The sequence below is a fragment of the Belonocnema kinseyi genome, chromosome 3 (genome assembly GCF_010883055.1).
Source record: "Belonocnema kinseyi isolate 2016_QV_RU_SX_M_011 chromosome 3, B_treatae_v1, whole genome shotgun sequence".
Classification (NCBI taxonomy): Eukaryota; Metazoa; Arthropoda; class Insecta; order Hymenoptera; family Cynipidae; genus Belonocnema; species Belonocnema kinseyi.
In genome coordinates, this window is record NC_046659.1 from 96438329 (window position 1) to 96457893 (window position 19565).

The 19565-nt window shown below is 32.0% G+C and overlaps 1 protein-coding gene across 1 annotated transcript in view; it reads left to right on the plus strand.

Moving 5' to 3' along the window:
- LOC117169941 overlaps nt 1–19565 on the plus strand; it is a 56995-nt gene that overhangs the window by 35852 nt on the left and 1578 nt on the right. The window contains exons 12-17 of the mRNA XM_033356451.1: nt 12089–12139; nt 12258–12397; nt 12498–12620; nt 12710–12835; nt 12908–13068; nt 13146–13255. Coding sequence (XP_033212342.1) covers nt 12089–12139; nt 12258–12397; nt 12498–12620; nt 12710–12835; nt 12908–13068; nt 13146–13255 — 711 coding nt within the window. The remainder of the gene's footprint in view (nt 1–12088; nt 12140–12257; nt 12398–12497; nt 12621–12709; nt 12836–12907; nt 13069–13145; nt 13256–19565) is intronic.

Consider the following 19565-nt stretch of genomic DNA (forward strand, 5'->3'; position numbering starts at 1 on the left):
AGCCTTGGAGGAGATTATGTTGAGAAATAAAAAAAAAAAATTCTTAAAAACGTTGTTTTTCTTGGTCAGGCCGGAAACTTATCAATCCACCCTCGTAATTCAGATCAATACTTCAAGGGGATGATAATAAAATAACCATTTTTGTATCTCAATTCTTCTCCCGCTAAAATTTTACGTCTATAAAACGCGTTTTTTGTATCAGAAAAAAATCATATAATTACTGATTTTCGCATGAAGCATTGCATTTTTTTTATTTTTGCATGATGTATTGATTAATTTTTAAATTCAAAACGACATTTCAAGCAAAGAAGGGCGTTTTCAGCTAAAATAATTAACCTTCAACAGATAAATGCTTTTTAATGAACTTAAATAAAAGTGATATAAATAGATATGAGCATTGCACCTTTGCAATGCTTCATGCAAAAATCAGTAATGATATGATTTTTTTTCTTATACAAAAAACGCGTTTGATAGACGTGAAATTTTAGCAGGAGAAGAATAGAGATACAAAAATGGTTATTTTATTATCACCCCCTTGTAGTGTTAATCTGAATTATTTCATGGAATGTTAATAATTTTCTGTTCTTGTTAGATTGACTTTTTATATAAATAACAGTAGATGTGAAGACAGAAGTAATTTGAAGGCGTATTGAACGAAAGGTTTAAATTCACTTTAGAGCTTGATTATAAGCTTGCTTTTAATCCGATCATTACTGAATTTTGACACGATCATTGCAGCACCTTCTGAATGCTTCGTACAAAAATCAGTAATGATATGATTTTATTCTTATACAAAAAACGCGTTTGATGGACGTGAAATTTTAGCGGGAGAAGAATGGAGATACAAAAATGGTTATTTTATTTTTTTCACCTTGAAGTATTAATCTGCATTATTTCATGGAATGTTAATAATTTTCTGTTCTTGTTAGATTAACTTTTTATATGAATAACAGTAGATGTGAAGACAGAAGTAATTTGAAGGCGTGTCGGACGAAAGGTTTAAATTCACTTTAGAACTTGATTATAAGCTTAATTTTAATTCGATCATTACTGAATTTTGATACGATCATTGCAGCACCTTCTGAATGCCCCGTGCAAAAATTTTGACCTAGCCCCGGGCGTAGCCAGACCGGGTCGGGTCGGGCCCATATCGGGATTCCTGGTCGGGGCCAGACCGCGGATGAAACACACGCCCAGGTCGGGGCCAGGTCGGGACTGCCGATCGGGAAACCCGATTGGTGCCCGGTCGGTGCCCGATCGTTCTCATAATAATACATTTTATGCATTTCGCGAATAAAAAGAGATTTATAAAGTATAAATATTATTATTTATTAAATATCAAAATGACCTTAAGTTAATTCTATTTAACTAGATCCTTAAAAAATTGTTTCTTAGTGTAGGGTCCTCTGCTTTCGATGGCTACCCCAATCTTTGGAATTTCCAATGAATGTTCCAATATGACTTAAAGCCGCTTCCTCGGTTGTTTCTGTGTTTTCATCGCTCATGGAACTATCACTAATTCACTAATCGCTGCTTCTGCTTCTAAAAAAAGTAAAATAAATAAGCTATAAAACTCTCAGGCTGGCCGCTGGACTGGAAAACCGGAAAATGGCTGGGAATTTGTTGAAATAGAGAAAATCCAGGAAACGACAGTGATGATGACATCATTCAGCTCACAATGCCTAATTTAAAAATTGTTTACTTTAGAAATTTTTCATTTTAGGTTTTTATTTTTAATTTAGATAATTTAAAAATGCAGTCTTGAAGACTTAATAAACTAAAAATTAAAACCGTTTGAAGTTGAGAATTTTGTATAAAAAATATTTGTATTTTATTAACAGTAAATATAAATTAATTATTTTTAAAATGAATATGTAATTTAGGTATTAAAAGGGAACAATGATTCATTTTACAAAACGATTCGAAATCCGCTCAAGATTCAGAATTTTCCAGATTTTAACGTGGAAAAAATTAACTGTTTCAATTCGAAATCTCAGTCATTAAATAATGCAAACGTCTGCCTAAATCTTTATAAACTATTTTTAAATTAAAAATAACTTCACACTAATGTATTTGTAATTTAAGGCTTTCTTTAAATTAAAAATATGATTTCAGTTTGACGGTTCATTTAAGAATAATTAATTGAAACCAAATATTTTTAAATTAACAATTTGAAACTGAATTGTTTAATATAGAAAGCCTTGAATCGTTAAAATTTGGAAGAGCTTTTAAACTTCGAACGTTTCAATTTTGATGGTTCTTTTTTAAAAAAATGTTACATTTGTAAGTAAATTGTTGAATTTAGTTGTTCAAATAGCAATTGAAAACTTATTAATTGTATAGAAAAAATTGAATTATTTTAAAACGCATTTAGATGTTTTAAAAAGATTCAAAATTAATTTAAAGCTTGAAATGATTTCAAATAATTTAAAAGTTTCAAAAGAATAAAAACTTCTTGGTACGATTCGCAGGAAAATTGGAAATAATTTTACAGTTTGAATTATTATTTAAAAATAATATTCAAAAACATTTTAAGATTTCCAAGATGGTTAAAAAAGAATGTGGAAGATTTTAAGAATTTTCTTTAATTTTCCAGGGATTTCTAAATGTTATAGGGAACTTTCTTTTCATTTTAAAAGATATCTAAAAATTCTAAAAAAAAATTTAAATAAGTTTAACGTTGAATAAATTTAAAACAACTTCTACATTTCTCAAGATTTTGAAATAAAATTTTGAAGTCTTACAAGGATGTTTAAAGTATTAAGTTCAACAAATTAAATTTTTAACGTATTTAGCTTAAAATTTTTAAAAATAATATAATTTAAAAAAATTTAAAGTTCACTGATTCTTTTAATATACACCTTTCAAAATGATAACGTGAATTTATTTAGCTTAAAATCGTTAAGAATAATATAATTAAAAATTTTTTTAATTCATTGATTCTTTAATTCATACCTTTGAAAATGATAACGTGAATTTATATTTTTAGAATTGAATCTAACTCTTTGAACTAATTTTTTTTTAATTCTAAATTTTGCAGTTTATGTGCATTTTATGTGAAGTTGTTTAATTGAAAATTGTTAGAGCCTCTCATTTTTTACTTTTAAATTACTGAGCAATTAAATACAACATTTTTTAATTAAAAAACTCTTACAATTCAATTTCAAAAGTTTAAAATGTAAGAGTTTAATTTTGAGTGCTTTAATTGGTAGATTATTTTTTGTTACTGCAAATGGAAAAATGTTTAGCTTTAGAGTTCGAATTTTTTAATTTTATTGATCGTAAAAAATGTTTGCGAACCTGGAAAAAACCGGGAATTTTTGTCTTGGATTAAAACGGCTACCCTTGCATAATTTTCAGTATCAGAATCAGTACCTGATTGAGGATTTTCATCGAATTTTCCTGGCGAAAATTAAGATGATTCGAAAATAAATGTTAAGTATCGGAAAATTAGATATAACTCAGCATCTGGTTAGTTACTATTCGCGCGCAGTTTAAGATGCTAAAAAATATTATTTTTATAGTTTATTATAAATAAAGACATTTCGACTTATAAAAATGTCCATTACATCGATATCAATGAATATTCATAAGAGTAAAAATGAATCAAATACATATTCTGTGAATTAAAATTATCCTTTAGATTGTGTACAGAATATGTATTTAATTAATTTTTTTTTTTATCAAGATTCATGAATTTCTATCTAATGGCATTTTTAAAAGTATAAATGCCATTATTTATGATAAAGAATAGAAATAATATATTTTAGCATTTTAAACTGCGCGCAAATAGCAACCAATTAGACGTCGAGTGTAACGCATGCGCAGTTGAGTAAGGATCTCTTGTTGGGAGCACTTGATCGATTGGTATTTTGATTCTACTACTTGATTCTGAAATTCATGCTATGAAAAGGTGTCCTTCATGTATTTTGATAATGAATTTACTATTTAAAAAAATCTGAAATGCACTTTTGATTTTATCACATATTCTATTATGATAAGATCACTATTTTCGGAGATTACCTATTTTGACTATTATTAGTTAACATATTTTATAACAGATTTTATCATTTTAACTCTACATTAAATTAATAAAAACTTAATATAAATGGATAAAATAGTATAAAACAATATAAACAATATGATAAATACGTTGATAAAATAATTGACTTTTCACTGATAAAATGATTTTACCTAAAATTGTGTTGATATCAGCCGGAAATTCATTTTCAAGTGGATCCAAATTTTCTGCTTCGTTCAAATTCATCAATTGAACGGGTTGGATATTATTAACTTCCGGATCACTTACATTTCCATCTATAATAATTTCATTCGTATTGATTAAAAAAATAAAATTTAATTGATGATCACTTTATTTGAGGTTAGGTTTCAATAAGCCCCAGAGCTTAATTACTTACTTTCATTTTCTTCACGCAAGTTTCGAGGTATACTGGTTAGTGTTCGGTGTCTCTGAATACGTGGCGTACTTGCCTTAGGCATTTTCGATCATTTAGAAAATATTATAAACGAATAATATTTCAATTTCACTGCACTATCAAAAAACAATAATCAGCACTAATTCTGTGAATGCATAGGGATGGCGTTACGGTAGGAAATCGGTCTGGCCTGGTCCGGCCCAAATCTGGGCCACAGAATTCTACCGATCAGGGCCAGATCGGGAATCCCGGTCGGGGCCAGATCGGTATTAAGTATGAAATCGGGCGATTTCTGCACGGGGATTCGTATAAAAATCAGTAATGATATGATTTTTTCTTATACAAAAAACGCGTTTGATAGACGTGAAATTTTAGCGGGAGAAGAATGGAGATACAAAAATGGTTATTTTATTTTCTTCACCTTGAACTATTAATCTGAATTATTTCATGGAATGTTAATAATTTTCTGTTCTTGTTAGATTGACTTTTTATATAAATAACAGTAGATGTAAAGACAGAAATAATTTGAAGGCGTGTCGAACGAAAGGTTTAAATTCACTTAAGAGCTTGATTATAAGCTTAATTTTAATTCGATCATTACTGAATTTTGATACGATCATTGGAGCACCTTTGCAATACTTCTTGCAAAAATCAGTAATGATATGATTTTTTCTGATACAAAAAACGCGTTCGATAGACATGAAATTTTAGCGGGAGAAGAAAGGTTCTCTTGCAAAAATAGAAATTACTGTGCTTGACTGTACTAACAAGCCCGGTACTCTCATAAACGTGGTCGCTCCATGCCCTGGAAAATGCAGTTCGAAGGGTCCCAGGCATATGGAAGGAGTTGAGATTATTTACGATGGGTGCATTATGTTTGCTACCGTTTGAAGAAAAAAGTGGGCCTGCAGTAAATACATCGTTATTACTTCACCCCCCCCCCCATGCTCAACTCGGATTTTCCGAGAGTTTTGACACAGGTTCAAAAAAAGGCGGTTTTTAATATCAAAAAATTAATTTAAAATTTCGAAAATTTCCAGATGCGTTATTAAGACATGAGGAAAGTCAATGACAAAGTCCCTACTTTTAGGAATGAAAGCAACTTCTTCAAATTAGGCGTTGAAAATGATCAAAATAATTTTCAGTATTAAATAAATAATATAGCTACAACGAAATTATAGATATTGCACGGTAGCTCACCCTCAGCCAAGCTCAAAACAATAAACTGCACTCGTTTCCACTGAGGCAATCGCTCATAAATGCAAAAATAATGAACTTCCAAAAATGTTCAATGTTTTCAATTTTCCGGGCAAACTATTCACTTTATGGCAATATTTTATATAACCTTTTTTATTCAGAAGAAAGTTTATAGTATTTTATTATATAACTATTTTTGCTCTAAAAACAGCCGTTCCCAGGGAAAATCCAAAAACATGAAATAGGCCGCCATATTGGAATATGGCGGCTCGAGCCCCCCCCCCCCAAATTTACTGAATTTTTGGAGGTGTTTCAAGACTCCCTAAGGAAGCTTCCTGACAACTTATTTCATTGTTATAAATTATTTCCATTTAAAATTCTTTGTTGACTGGCCTATATGTCACTGTCGTCGTTTTCTCTCTTTCGTCGTAACTGATTGGCAGCCTATCGAGAAATCATGGGGGTATTTTGTAAGAACTCGTCGTTAAGACTAAATTTCATTTGTATCTTATTTATATATGTTTCATGACTTATTGTCATAACTCTCGTAACTCTGTTCTTGCGTATATTCATACCTAAGATATGAATTTGAATCTTTCAAGCATGGAATACCTAGTGTAGCCTTTTATTTTGTTTTTCCTGAACAGTCGCTTTTACGCTCGAAAACCTATCGTGATTCTATAGTGTTTCGTCTTTTACCGTATTTTCCTATCTTGGGTCGATTTGCAGGCGTCCATACCTAATTCTTCTCTAAGGATTTCAATTCTTCATCAGTTGCTTTAAGCCATTCCTGTTTCTCTTCGCATTTTATGGCTTGTTTGAAATTTTGATTCGTAAATATTCCCTCTGCTGTTCTGTGCGATGTAGAGCGAACTTATGTGTTAACTGAAACCTTAGATCATGTGCATTGCAGAGAAGAGTGTGGAGGGGATAGAGGTACGGCCTCCGCCGTCGTTTCGTTGAGCGTTCGCCCGTCGTTATGTTGAGCTGGTCGTATTGCCGGAAGTCGTCTTGTTAGTCGGCTAGTGTATTACTTTTAATCGTTTAACTTCTCTCAATTTATTCAGAATTTCTACTGGGTCTTTTTAATGTTAAATTGTTTGGTGTGGTAAAGTCTGTCTGTTCGATTAATTATTATGTCTCGAACTTAAAGTTATGTTTTTCATTTAATTTGTCATTTAAGCCTTCCGACGGGGTAACTGTCATGTCCAAAATCATATTATAAGAAATTTATGATTCGTAATTCTGAAGTTTGAAAATTCATAAAATTGTTTAAACTTGGTTTGGAAGGTTAATTTGTAATCATATTTTATCCTGATATTTTCATCGATAAATAATATTTTAATTGTCTTAGTCAGTTGCTTAGTAAGGGCATGAAAACCTTTTTGCTCGGCTTGTGAAATAGAATCTTCAATATTAATTTGTGTTTTACGGGGCTTATTTTGATTTGAACAGTCATTTCTGGACATTTTATTGAAGCTATCGTTGTTAGTATTAGTATACTTATCAAGGATGCTACTCAAGGATACTGTCGTATAAGTAGTATGTGATTTATTCGTAAGTTTACCGTTTGGGGAAAGGGTCACATTTGATTTGAGGTCTTCACTTTTTCCTGATCAGCCTCTCGCATCTTTAAACAAATTTTGAGATTCTCCTGCATTTTTGAATGCAGTCGCTTTCATGTTCGCAATTTATGACCTCGTCGTTGGCACCATCGACAATTTGCCTTTTGTTCATTATGGAACTTCTCTTTTCTTCTAAAGACACACCTGAAGCAAAATCATTTAGTTGAATCGTAATGACAAATCATTCTGTCGTTTCAAATAGTTCTTCGTCGGCGACGACACTGTCGTACTTCGTTACTCATAGTCATAACCTAATACAAAGTCGGCTTACTTTCGTTACAAACTTCAACGGTCTGTTTAGATAAATCTATGGAAGAAGCTTACTCAATATTGTCTTGTTCGAAATACATAATTAGATTCAGACTTTCTTCATCGCTTTCCGATAACTCCATATCCTGGATGTTAAGTTCGAAAGCATTCTCTGGATTTTGGTAATCTCCACAGGGGTTGCAGCCGTCTGTTTTTTTTGTTCCTTTTAAATTCAGGCGCTCGATCTTTAATTCTTCTCACTCGTCCTTCAGAGTTTCATTTTCTAGAGAAGAATTTTACTGTTGTATCATTCAGACTGAGCACAGGCAAAAATAATCCGAAACAGCCTGCTCTGTCACACCCGTTACTATCGTGTGTCACAAGAACAAGCCTCTTTGTCTTGAATTGTTGGAAAAGAACACAATTTCCACAATTTCGTCCTTTGGCCAATTTTTAATCTAAAAGTTGTATATATACATTTATTCGTGTATGATCTAGTTCTTCAGTTTACTTATTAGTAATTGGTCCAATAATTCATTATTCAACAAGATAACTCACGTATATATAATTAAAAAAATATGTTGAAAAGGAAAAAATCGTAAAATTTAAAAATTTAAAGGCTCTATCATTCCGAAAATAAAGCACTAGTATTAGTTTTACTTTATTTCAGAGTTCAAACTAAATTCTCCTTCATTAAGACAGTCGCACAAACTATAATATCTGAAAAACCATCATAACCGTTGGCAATAAAAAACAAAACCAGTCGTTATAAGCATACAATTACTGGTATTCGTCCTCCAATCCGAAAATACGACAATAGAACAAAAGAAATAAATCTTAATTTCAGAAAAGAGTTTAAACTCTCGTATACGGGACTGCGTCGTCAGATAAATTGGCTTTCGTTAACCTTAAGGCATATGTGTTCTTTCAATTTCCTGCATTAATAAAAATGAACTTTCATTCCTATCATACACAATACCATTCATATAAATAGGTTCATCATAAAATTTACGATTATTACGGTCATTCTGGTAAATAAAGTAAAATTCAACATGGCGTCTTACTGTGTGCTCCGCCTCAACCTCGAACACATATCCTTCGACCGTCCCCGTCTGCCATTACGGCCTGATACGCCACCATTCGTCTATCATTTTATGTTAGTCTCGTGGAAGATAAAAGCCTCGTGCAGAAAAATGTCCTTTCTCCATCCTCGATTGTACACTCCTAAAGAATATCTTTTCTCAATCATAGTTAATCGAGATATTCTTGCGCAGTGGAAGCGTGCTGCTGGGTCCCATAACCTTTTGGAGATGTGGATTTTCCAATTAATCAAACTCCAGAATACTTAATAAAAGAGCACTATATTTAATAGCTCGGGAGCTTATCGCAGTTTTTGGTGCCCAATTTCATACCGCATGCCTTTTTAAGTGTCGATAATTAAATCTTATAAAACAAGGATAAAATAGTTTCTAGCCGCCGCTCACGGGCATGCTATCATTAAAATCGCATTGCAATTTGTAAAAAAAAGTAGTGTTTTTCCGTGATGCTATATTGCCTGCCTTGATAATATAAGTTATTTCAAACAAACTGAAGGTGTAATAATGAAAGGCATGCGTTACATAGTAGCTGAAAGGGCTCAAAGGGTCACGCAAAAATAAAAAAAATGTGAAGGAATTTCCGTGTTTTGAAATTGCATGCCAATGTAAACAATAAAATTTTTCATCGAAAAAATAGTGTAGAATAATTGGCATGCACCTCTCGTTGGTTTAGATGAGAAAAATTTGTGGAAAATTCTGTAAACATTTTCAATAGATTTTCCGTGATCTTAAACTATACCAAATAAAACTAAATATAGGTTTTACGAGAAAATAATTATCTACTGCAAAAGGCATGCATGTTGAATAGGCCCATCATATCATAAATAATGATAAAAATTGCACAAAAAAAATCACTGCAATTTTCCGTGACTTTGTTTTGCAAGCCATTTTGGATCTCATTATGAAATAGTGTTTTAAGTTAATTGGAAGAATAGCATGCATGTAATTTCGGCAAAAACTAAAAAAATTTATATAAATGCTAAAAAAAAAAATTTTGCAAATGAAAAAAAGAGATTTTCCGTGACTTCTTCTTGCATGCCACTTTGGATTCTGTTAGTAAATGTTATTTTAAGCTGAAAAAAGGCATGCATATTCCTTCAGCTGGAAATATTTTTTTTTAATTTTGAAAAAAAAAACTGCCAACTATTGGCACTTAGCTTCCTAAAATCAGGTGTTTTCTCGCTCCCTCTTGATTTTTAAATTTACCTAGGCAAGTATTCAATATTTTTAAACAATAAGGAATGTCAAATTTTCATTAACATTTAGATCCATTGATCAATTAAAAACATAAAAGACTGTTTTCAATGTGAAAAATTAAATTTGTTCACTTTTGGCTTTTCAGAAAGATAAGATTTGAACGTATTGAACATATATTACGTAGATATTCTGCAAGAACGTCGACTTATGTTTTAAAATACAATATTATTTTTGACCTAAAATGCGCTAAAACGTTATAAAAATGACATTAAAAATGAATCTGATCGATATTAATTTAATAATTTATAATAATTATTTGTAATCATATATTTGGATTAAAGTTACATATTGTTAAAGTTAATTGAAGTTTATTACAGTTAACTAAAGTTAAATAAAGTTAAATAGACTAAAATAATAACTATGATAATTTGTTTATAATATTATTTTCAGTTTTACCCCCGTTTCTCATTGAATCACATTGTTTTTTAGCAATATGCAAATAATTTATATTATTTGTTGCAAATACAATCTTCAAGTTTTAATTTAAATATACTAATATTAGATTAATAAAAAATTTTTTAAGTAAAGGTGTAGTTTGAGGAACCTTATTGTCAATTCATGGGCAGCGGATTTTTACGGATTTAGCGGATCACGAGGGAGCGAGAAAACACTTCATTTTAGAAAGGTAATTGCCAATAGTTGGCAGAGTTTTTTCTACAAATTTTGTATATGAAGCTGAAGGAACATGCGTGCCATTTTTTTTTTCAGCTTAAAATAGTATTGCCTGCCAGAATCCAAAGTGGCATGCAAGAAGAAATCATGGAAAATCTTTTCTTTTTTTTTCATTTACAAGATTTTTTTTTTAGGATTTTCCATTTTTTTTAGTTTTGGTATCGTAAAAATGGAATGTAATTTGAAATCACTGAAAATCTGTTGAAAATGTTTACAGAATTTTCCACAAATTTTCTTCATCTAAACCAACGTGGGGTGCATGCCAATTTTTCTACACTATTTTTTCGATGAAAAATTTTATTTTTTACATCGGCATGTGATTTTAAAACACGGAAACTCCCTTAAGCTTTTTTATTTTTTACGTGACCCTTTAAGCACTTTGGGCTACTGTGTACCGCATGTCTTTCATTATTACACCTTCAATTTGTTTGAAATACCTTATATTATCAAGGCAGGCAATATAAAATCACGGAAAAACGCTACATTTTTTTACAAATTGCAATGCGATTTAAATGATAGCATGCCAGTGGGCGGCGGCTAGAAACCCTTTTATCTTTGTTTTCTTAGGGTTAAATATCAACCCTTAAAAAGGCATGCGGTATGAAATCGGGCAACCAGTGGCGTAGCTAGGAGGAGGTGAAAGGGGCAGCTGCCCCGGGCGCAAACGCTTGGGGCGGCAAAACGATCTTTGAAATGAATGTAGATTTGAGAACTATGGGCGGCAAATTATTTTTGGCCCCGGGCGGAAAATTTTCTAGCTACGCCACTGCGGGCACCAAAAACTACGATTAGCTCCGGGTCTATAAACCCTATCTTACTGAACACGCTGAGACACACATGGTGCGAGAGCTGTGCAGAGAGTGAGTAAGGGTGCAGTCCCATGGAGGTAGATTAGTAGAATAGTGGAACAATTTTGAACAATGACATATTACACCAAAAAAACGAGAGATACATAAAAGTCTAAAAGAAGAGTTGTAGAATATTTTATTTCATCCATAAAGAATAGTATGAAAATAAAAATCCTATTTTTAGTATAACAATGTGAGATAGAAAATAATGCCTGTAGAAAGAATTGTAGCTTTTTAATGTCAGGTTTTTCAGAAAATAAATCTAAATTTAAAAATGCCTATCAAAAATAGAACACTTAGCGAGAGTTTCGCGATGAGAATGTGTGATTCAAAGCCTACAGAGCTTTAATCAATTTAATCTTTAACTATACTTAATTACGTGCAAAATTCAGAATATGAAGATGACTGTAAATACTGGGATCTAAAATAGATGTTTTTGATCAAAGTTTTCTTCAAGCATTCCAAGCGCAAAGAATAAATATTCGAACGCGAAGTGCGAGATCCGGCAGATGCGCGCCTGAGGTGCGCTCAAAGTGAGCGAAGCGAGCCGCGTGCGATGAGAACGTGCCCGCGCGGCGGGCTGATTTTTTAACTAAATCGGTTGTAAACGCCAATATTTCTGGTTACATATCTTCTTTTGATAGATTGAGACACAGTGAATAACCCATGAAAGAAAACTTAAACTTCTAAAATTGTTCAATTTTCAGTCATGTCAGAAATCCAGCGTTTCTACGACGGTCAAAATGTATTCATCACAGGTAAATAGTACTAAATTTTCAGTATAATATAAAATTACATTTTTTATTCAAGTTTTATATTTTTAATTCAATTATAAGCTGTGAAATAAAGAAATTAACTTCTTGATTATTCATGCAGGCGGAACAGGATTCATGGGCAAAATTCTTCTGGAGAAACTTCTACGTTCTTGCCCTGGGATAAAAAAGACCTATCTCTTAGTGAGGCCGAAAAAAGGCAAAACAGTTCAGGAGCGACTCAATGAAGTCACAAGCTTGCCTGTAATTTTGAAAAATATTTTTAATATTCTGAATCACTTCGATAATATTTTTACCAATAATATATTAGTAGGTGTGAATAATTCTAATTACCACTTGACAGATGTTCGAACCATTAAGGAAGGAAATTCCAGAATTTGCAACTAAAATTGTACCCTTACTTGGAGATGCATCAAAACCTGGCTTGGGACTCTCTTCTGAAGATCGAGCAATAGTTATTAGAGAGGTAAAAGCGAAATAAATAAAAATTGATAGAATGTTAAAATATTAAAATTAAGAACAAAATTATATAATCAATTTTACAATATTTGTCAGGCCTCCATTATTTTTCATGTAGCTGCTACTACGAAGTTTGATGAACCTTTAAAAATTGCAGTGGATATTAATGTCAAGAGTGTAATAGAATTAATTATTATCTGTAAAGAGTGTACAAAATTGAAGGTATGTTTAAAAGAACCAATTAACTTTATCATAATTAAATCATTCAATTGGCCAACTCTTTTTTCAATGTAGGCCGCAGTTTATGTATCGACAGCTTTTAGTAATTGCATTTATGATCACATAGAAGAAAAAATATACCCAACACCATTGAAATACGAGGACTTAAATAAAATTCTAAAAATTTTGGAGTACCGTAATTTCTCAGAAGAGGAAGAGAAAAATTTTATGACTGCGTATGTGGACTAAAATCTGTAAAATGAAAAATAACGATTTAATTACATTTGTATCTTATATAGAAATTATTTTACAGCTTAATAGGAAAGTTTCCCAACACGTACGCCTTTACGAAATCTATAGCCGAGGGATTATTAAATGAAAATGCAAAGGATCTGCCATTTTCTGTCTACAGATTTTCAATTGGTAATTGATTATTTCTTCCTTTCATCTATCAAAAGCATAAATAATAAATTAAAAATACCTTACATTTTCTTTTAGAAACTACTTTATGATTAATTTATGTAACAAAAAATTCAATTAAAGAAATTAATGTTGAGATGTTCATTATGAATAATAAGTCAATTAAACTTTAAAAAGTGTCACATTATATTGTTTGATTATAAACAAATTAATAAGTCATATTGTTTTTCCTTGTATAAAACAATCTGTCAAGTACAACTACTGTATGAATTTTATGGAGTGAAAGTTGGCCAAGGAGTTTAGGAAAAAATGTATGCATACAAAAATATATACTAAAACTTTCTTATAGAGTACTCTACAGAAATTTATAAATAAATTAAAAAAAAGCATAAGACATTACACAACTTGGCCGGATTATATTGTACATATCATCAATCACCCATATAGCCACTACCCAGCTATTTTCATTAAAATAATTTTTCTCATTGCATTCAATCCAGGTAAGTGTCACATATTAATTGTTTATACAATTTCCATTAAAAAGTAATTAAATTAATTAATTTTTACCCTTTCCGCTCTAAGGTTTTACGATAAATAATGTCTCAAGTGTGTACTGCATTTTTTTTCTCAAATCGTTTTGATAGTTTTAAAAAAGTCATTTAAAAAAGCCAAAGAATCAATTGTAAACAGTGTGCAGTGTGTGAATCTTTAGAGAGAGAGAGAGAGAGAGAGAGAGCTGTAGTGAACATGTTAATTTAATTAAATGGTTTCATATAACTTAATTAAAATTTCTATGGGATTTTCAAATTTCAACTCAAAACGGAAAGATTAGCTGGGTTCACTAACTTCAACCGATAATCTATTTCCTATAAGAATATATACATATAGAATTATATTTTTGTGCGAACTCTGATTTCTAATCTATACAACCAATTAACGCCAAATTTTAATTAGGAGCCTGTAGTAACATATTCTCGATACATATTGCAAAAATTTTTGATATACGGAAAAACTATTGGTTATAAAATTTGGAATTATAATATTGATCTTTACAAGAGTTTGATGGCAATCTAGGATATAGCCGAGAAAATAGTGCTTATGCCCCAGCGATACAAAAAATGCTCTTCCCATATTATTTATAAATATACTCTAAACCTTATGATTTCTATTTCGATTCGTGAAGATTAATATTTTTGACAGAAGATTGAAGTTAGGCGAAATTTTTGTTCACCAATCAAATGATAAAACCGTAGTTTTTATAATTAGTAGTCTAAATAATATAAGTTGCAAAATAAATGAGAAAAATTACCATTTTTAATAGTAAGGTGCAATTACAGGAACATTATTTGAAGGTAGTGCTTTGCGAAAATTCCAATTTAAAATAGGAAATTCAGTACCGAATGACGACATATGCGCCGAGGTTCATGAGGATAATAAAATTCCTAAGTACCATAATTTGTTTTATCATCGGAAAAGATCTCCGTTCTGCTGCCCCAGAACACTGGTGTGTTCGATTCACGCCGTCATTTTTAGATGGCAGTTGCTCCTAGTAGAATCCTGCGGTGGTTTAACCATTTTTTTAAAAGGATATCCTTATTTAAGAATAATTTGTGACAACGAACAACGTCATCTTCCAGGCGCCTTTTACCTCTGTGGCAACACTAATTATTGCGAGCATAAGGACATCCATGTATTTTATATGGATAACGTAAAGATCTATGTTCTGGTAAAAGTAAACTTCAGAGTTCTTTCAAAATCTTAAATAAGTGAACGGCAGAGATTGGTATAACTTTGGATTGCACAGGTCTGCCAAAATTTATCTGAAGAAATGAAAGATTATTATTGGCGTTCCCAAAGACCCTGACCCTGCCCTTGTGGATATACCTGTAAGTGTTATAAGACTTCTTGATACTGGAGATACTTATCCATACATGAGTGTGCCTCAAAGCCGCATATAGGCGTAACATTAGTGAAGGAGTCTCTCCGAAGCACATACAATCATCTTCTTCAGTTCCTCTCTACTCGTTTGGCGAGATTACAGCTCTTTATATCTCCATGCGTAAGATCCTGCATATGCACAAGAGCTTCCATATCAATTCATTTGTTTTACGATTATACATCTCACGCCGTCAAGGCAGATGCAGACTTTTGAATCTCCATTGTCTTCACAACATAATTGTTCTGAATACAGCTTACAACGTTGCAAATGGCTGATATCCTCTACTAAAAATGGCCAGGATCCACGAGATGATTGGCAAAGAAGCGTTCCATTACAAAGCCGCGGAGGATTCAGGCCCCTTGGCCTGAATTTTTATCAGAAGTGAGGAAAGGGTAATACTCAATCTAGATGCTTTTTTTCGAGAAGCCGAATTAAAGAAACGGTTGAAAATTTTCGCCAAGAGCTACTTGACAAGAAAATGCACGGAAACTTTTACAGAAATTTAGAAGAGCAGTCTCCGAGGGTTTCATTTGCGTATACAAGGACGGTGTAATTTCCACCTTAGTATACCACGATCGCATTTTATGTCAAGAAGTTCCCAGCGATAGATGCAGAGCGTGTCATGCAACCGCTGAGTACCTAAAACATTATGGTGTTGGCTGAGACCCTGTCCTGCTGAATGCTCCGAGAGAGATAAAGTCAACTGTGCAAAACAGAAGAAGGAAAAAGAATCGAAATAAGGAAGCCAAGAAGAAGAAAAAGAAGGAGAGGTATCAAGACCTCAAAAGGGAGCTGCAGCGACTATCGCCAAAAAATTCGGTTAAAGTAATTGTTCTTGTGATCGTGGAGGTGCGAAGCTATCATTGATTTGTAACCTCAAAGCCATACCATCGTGATAAAAAAATTTCTAAGACGCTTGCGAGATAGATGCAGAAAGCTGTCATCCTTGAATCGCTTCGTGCCCTCAAAACACATGCGTTATTACGTTATGTTATAAATCATGAAAAAATAAACATGAGAGACTAAAAACTTTTGACACCAATATACAAGATTTTTAATACAATTTTTTGAACAGTGTTTCCATTACAAAGATATGTATGAGTGATTTACAAAAATCTGTTGTTTTTTTATTTTTCGATTGGCGTGTCACGGCCTTTTGTTTCTCTGAGTAAAAAAATACTCTCCTAATTTGAATCAGGAGATAAAAGAATTCATTAGATTAATTGAAAGTAAAAAAAATGTTAGAGTTTGCGAGCATCAAATGTACACGGAAAAAAATTCTAGAGGCGAACGAGTGAATCGAGAATATATTAAACTCAAAGAAAGTGTCTGGTTAGATTAGGTGAAACGTTTAGTTAGAAGAGTTAAACATGTAGTTGGTTTATGTAAATTGTTCTCATAAATCAGAAATTTGGACAAAATTGCTAAGTAGCGTTTATTATTTTCGACAGATTTTGTATAATTTTATTATCTTCAGATTAGACAAAAAATTTAATTATTATAGAAATAAATTAACTTACAGTAGCCAATCTTTCGTCTGGTATCGCGAAAATGAATATCCTTGAAATCCGTATAATGCATTTGAAAGTCAAGTTCTCTGTTTTTATCGCGTTTCTTGATATTTCAATATAGTTATCACCTACAATCGAAGCGAATGTAAATTCTTATTACCGCATCATAAACTCTATTTAATATTAATATTCGCGCACATTTTAAGTGGTAAAAATCATTTAACTGTCCAAAGTAAATCTGAATTGTCACTGCTCCCGATTAGACCATCGCCATTTTATTTCGCTGCTCCCATAATGCACCGGCGATCTTCCGATAATTGCTTCGGACACCTATTCTTAATATCCCTATTATAGCTATACTTATTAGGGGCTTGACTATACGATATCCCTGGTATATGAAAAATGGTCAAGGATATTCATTTTCGCTGATCCAGGGATATTTCTAAATTCCTTCGTTCGTTTTCAGCTAAATTTTTAGCTATAATAAGGAATAATATCCCTGTCACAGCTCAATTTTTTTTACCGTGTATGTAAGATATGAGATTTTCGTAGTTTTCGATTATTTTTTAGATATGCATATTAGTACTGAGATTCATTACGATAATTATATTGCTATAAATCTCTTAATTTGCTTGATCTCAGGAAAAAGTATCCGTTCTGCTGACCCGAAGACCTGTGTTCGATTCCCGCAAGCGCTTCTTTCTTCTAACACGATTTCTTCAGCTTAAAATATAATATTAATATCTAGTTGTATGTTTATAGCGATTAGAGGCACTTTATTTTGGTATGAGTACAATTACTTATTTACAATAGTAATTCTTGAAATAGTGAAGCTATATCCTAGTTTGCTATTTTTTTACTGTAAAAATAAATATTATATCAAATTTTACAATCAAGACTTTCTTTGTGTTAGTATATCTATATTTTTATTTACAATACTTATAATAAAAACAGTATTTTTGAATTTAAATAATTTTGACCTACAATATTTCTACATCAAATAATTTACAATAATCAATAAAATTTTCAAAAATCAACCAACTTCTGAATCAACTACTATTATTAATCACTTATATTTACAAAGCTCTTATAACCTGAATAACTTGTAATCGAAGCTTTAGAAAATGGAACTATGTGTATTTAAGATGGTGGTTTTCAGGGGTCCTGCCAAAAATTCTCACCTATCTTATAATTCGTGGGATGAAATAAGATTTTTCATGTTTAAAAATTTTTTAATATCGACCATCAAACTTGTCATTTTTAACATTTTAGGTCTGTATACCGTAAGGATGTTTTTAAGTGGTCCTGCCAAAAATTCTTACCTACCCTATCATTCGTGGAATAAAAAAAGAATATTCACGTTTTTAAAGTTTCAAATATTGAAATCAAACTTGTGTTTCGCACGTCTGAATAATAGGCGGTGTGGAAAGGTAGTCTTGTGGTTCCCAGGTTAAAAATGTTTGTCTCATTCATTATATATTGTTAATCATTTGCACGAGGAATGTCCAACAATTTTAGATCCTTACAAAAAATGTTTACAGGTACAATTGTGCTCTTATACCTATGTTATAATTAATATCCTCATTCAACGTAGGAGAGTATTTTCTCATCCAGAGAAACAAAGTGTCGCGATACGCCAACCGAAAAATAAAAAAACAAGATTTCAATGATTCACCCATGCATATCTGTATAATGAACCCAATTTCCAACCAAACAAAAAATGTATATATACATATAATGGTGTTAAATATTTTTAGTATCTTATGTTTTTTTTAATGATTTATAACATAACGTTTTTACTACTGAAAGTGCTAGGGACTACGCGTAGCGATTAGATGTCACATCGACTACTTGTCCCGTCGCCTGGATTTTTTGCGACTAATTGTTCCGCGACTAGATAGAAAAAAAGAACTAGAAGAAAAATGTCCCGGGACAGCCAAATAAATCCTTAGGTACAATTTTTTGGAGAAGGTTGAGGTCATTATTGAAGTAACATTCAACGAGAAATCCAGGGGTGACCTTAGTTTTGTCCTGGACCATGACCTTCATGGACACCCTGTATATTCCTGTGGCGGAAGGGTATGAAGAAGACATTGGATCGAACATTATCAAGTCGTGAACCCACAGTGAAAGTTGAAATTTTTTAAACTCATCATAATAATGATTCCAAATGTGTTACATTTCCCGTTAAACAACGGTTTTTGATCGTCCATATTGTGTAGGCGAAAGGTTGATTTTGTTTTGAGAAAATCATGTCTTAGGTCCACAAAACCCAATTTTGATGTACTAAGCGGGAAAATTTTTCTTTTAACATAAGATTTTTTTTAAATCGGTTTTATACCTCAAAACCTTTCTAGGGTGGTCAAAAAGACGTTTACTCTGAAAGTCTGCAAAATTAGACGGTTCTTTGCAACTTTCTAATTGAAAATCACATTATATCAGAAAAATTCTAGGTGCATCGTATAGATCTCGAAAAAATACATCGAATTCATGTCTAATACATTTGTATAAGCCTATACAAAGAGCCACGAAATGCGCCAGAACGATTTTATTTTTTATTTTTCCATCTTCTTGGGGTTATGTAAGATCCGCTATTGTTTTTCTTTACAAAAGACGAAATGGCTTAAAACTAGAGATTTTAAGCTACATTTTCCGTCCCAGTAAAATTCTTTTAGTCGCTTTGAATTTTTACGGGGGAGGTGGTCGTTTTCATAAAGAATGCCCCATATATACATTGAACCTCTTCTATAGCGGGGGGTGAGTGGCATCTAACTCATTACAGCCTGCTCCGCTTTTGTTTGTTCACGCCTGAATGCTCGCCTGAGTGACAACCGCAGATCCCGTGCACTCCGCGCAGCACCTG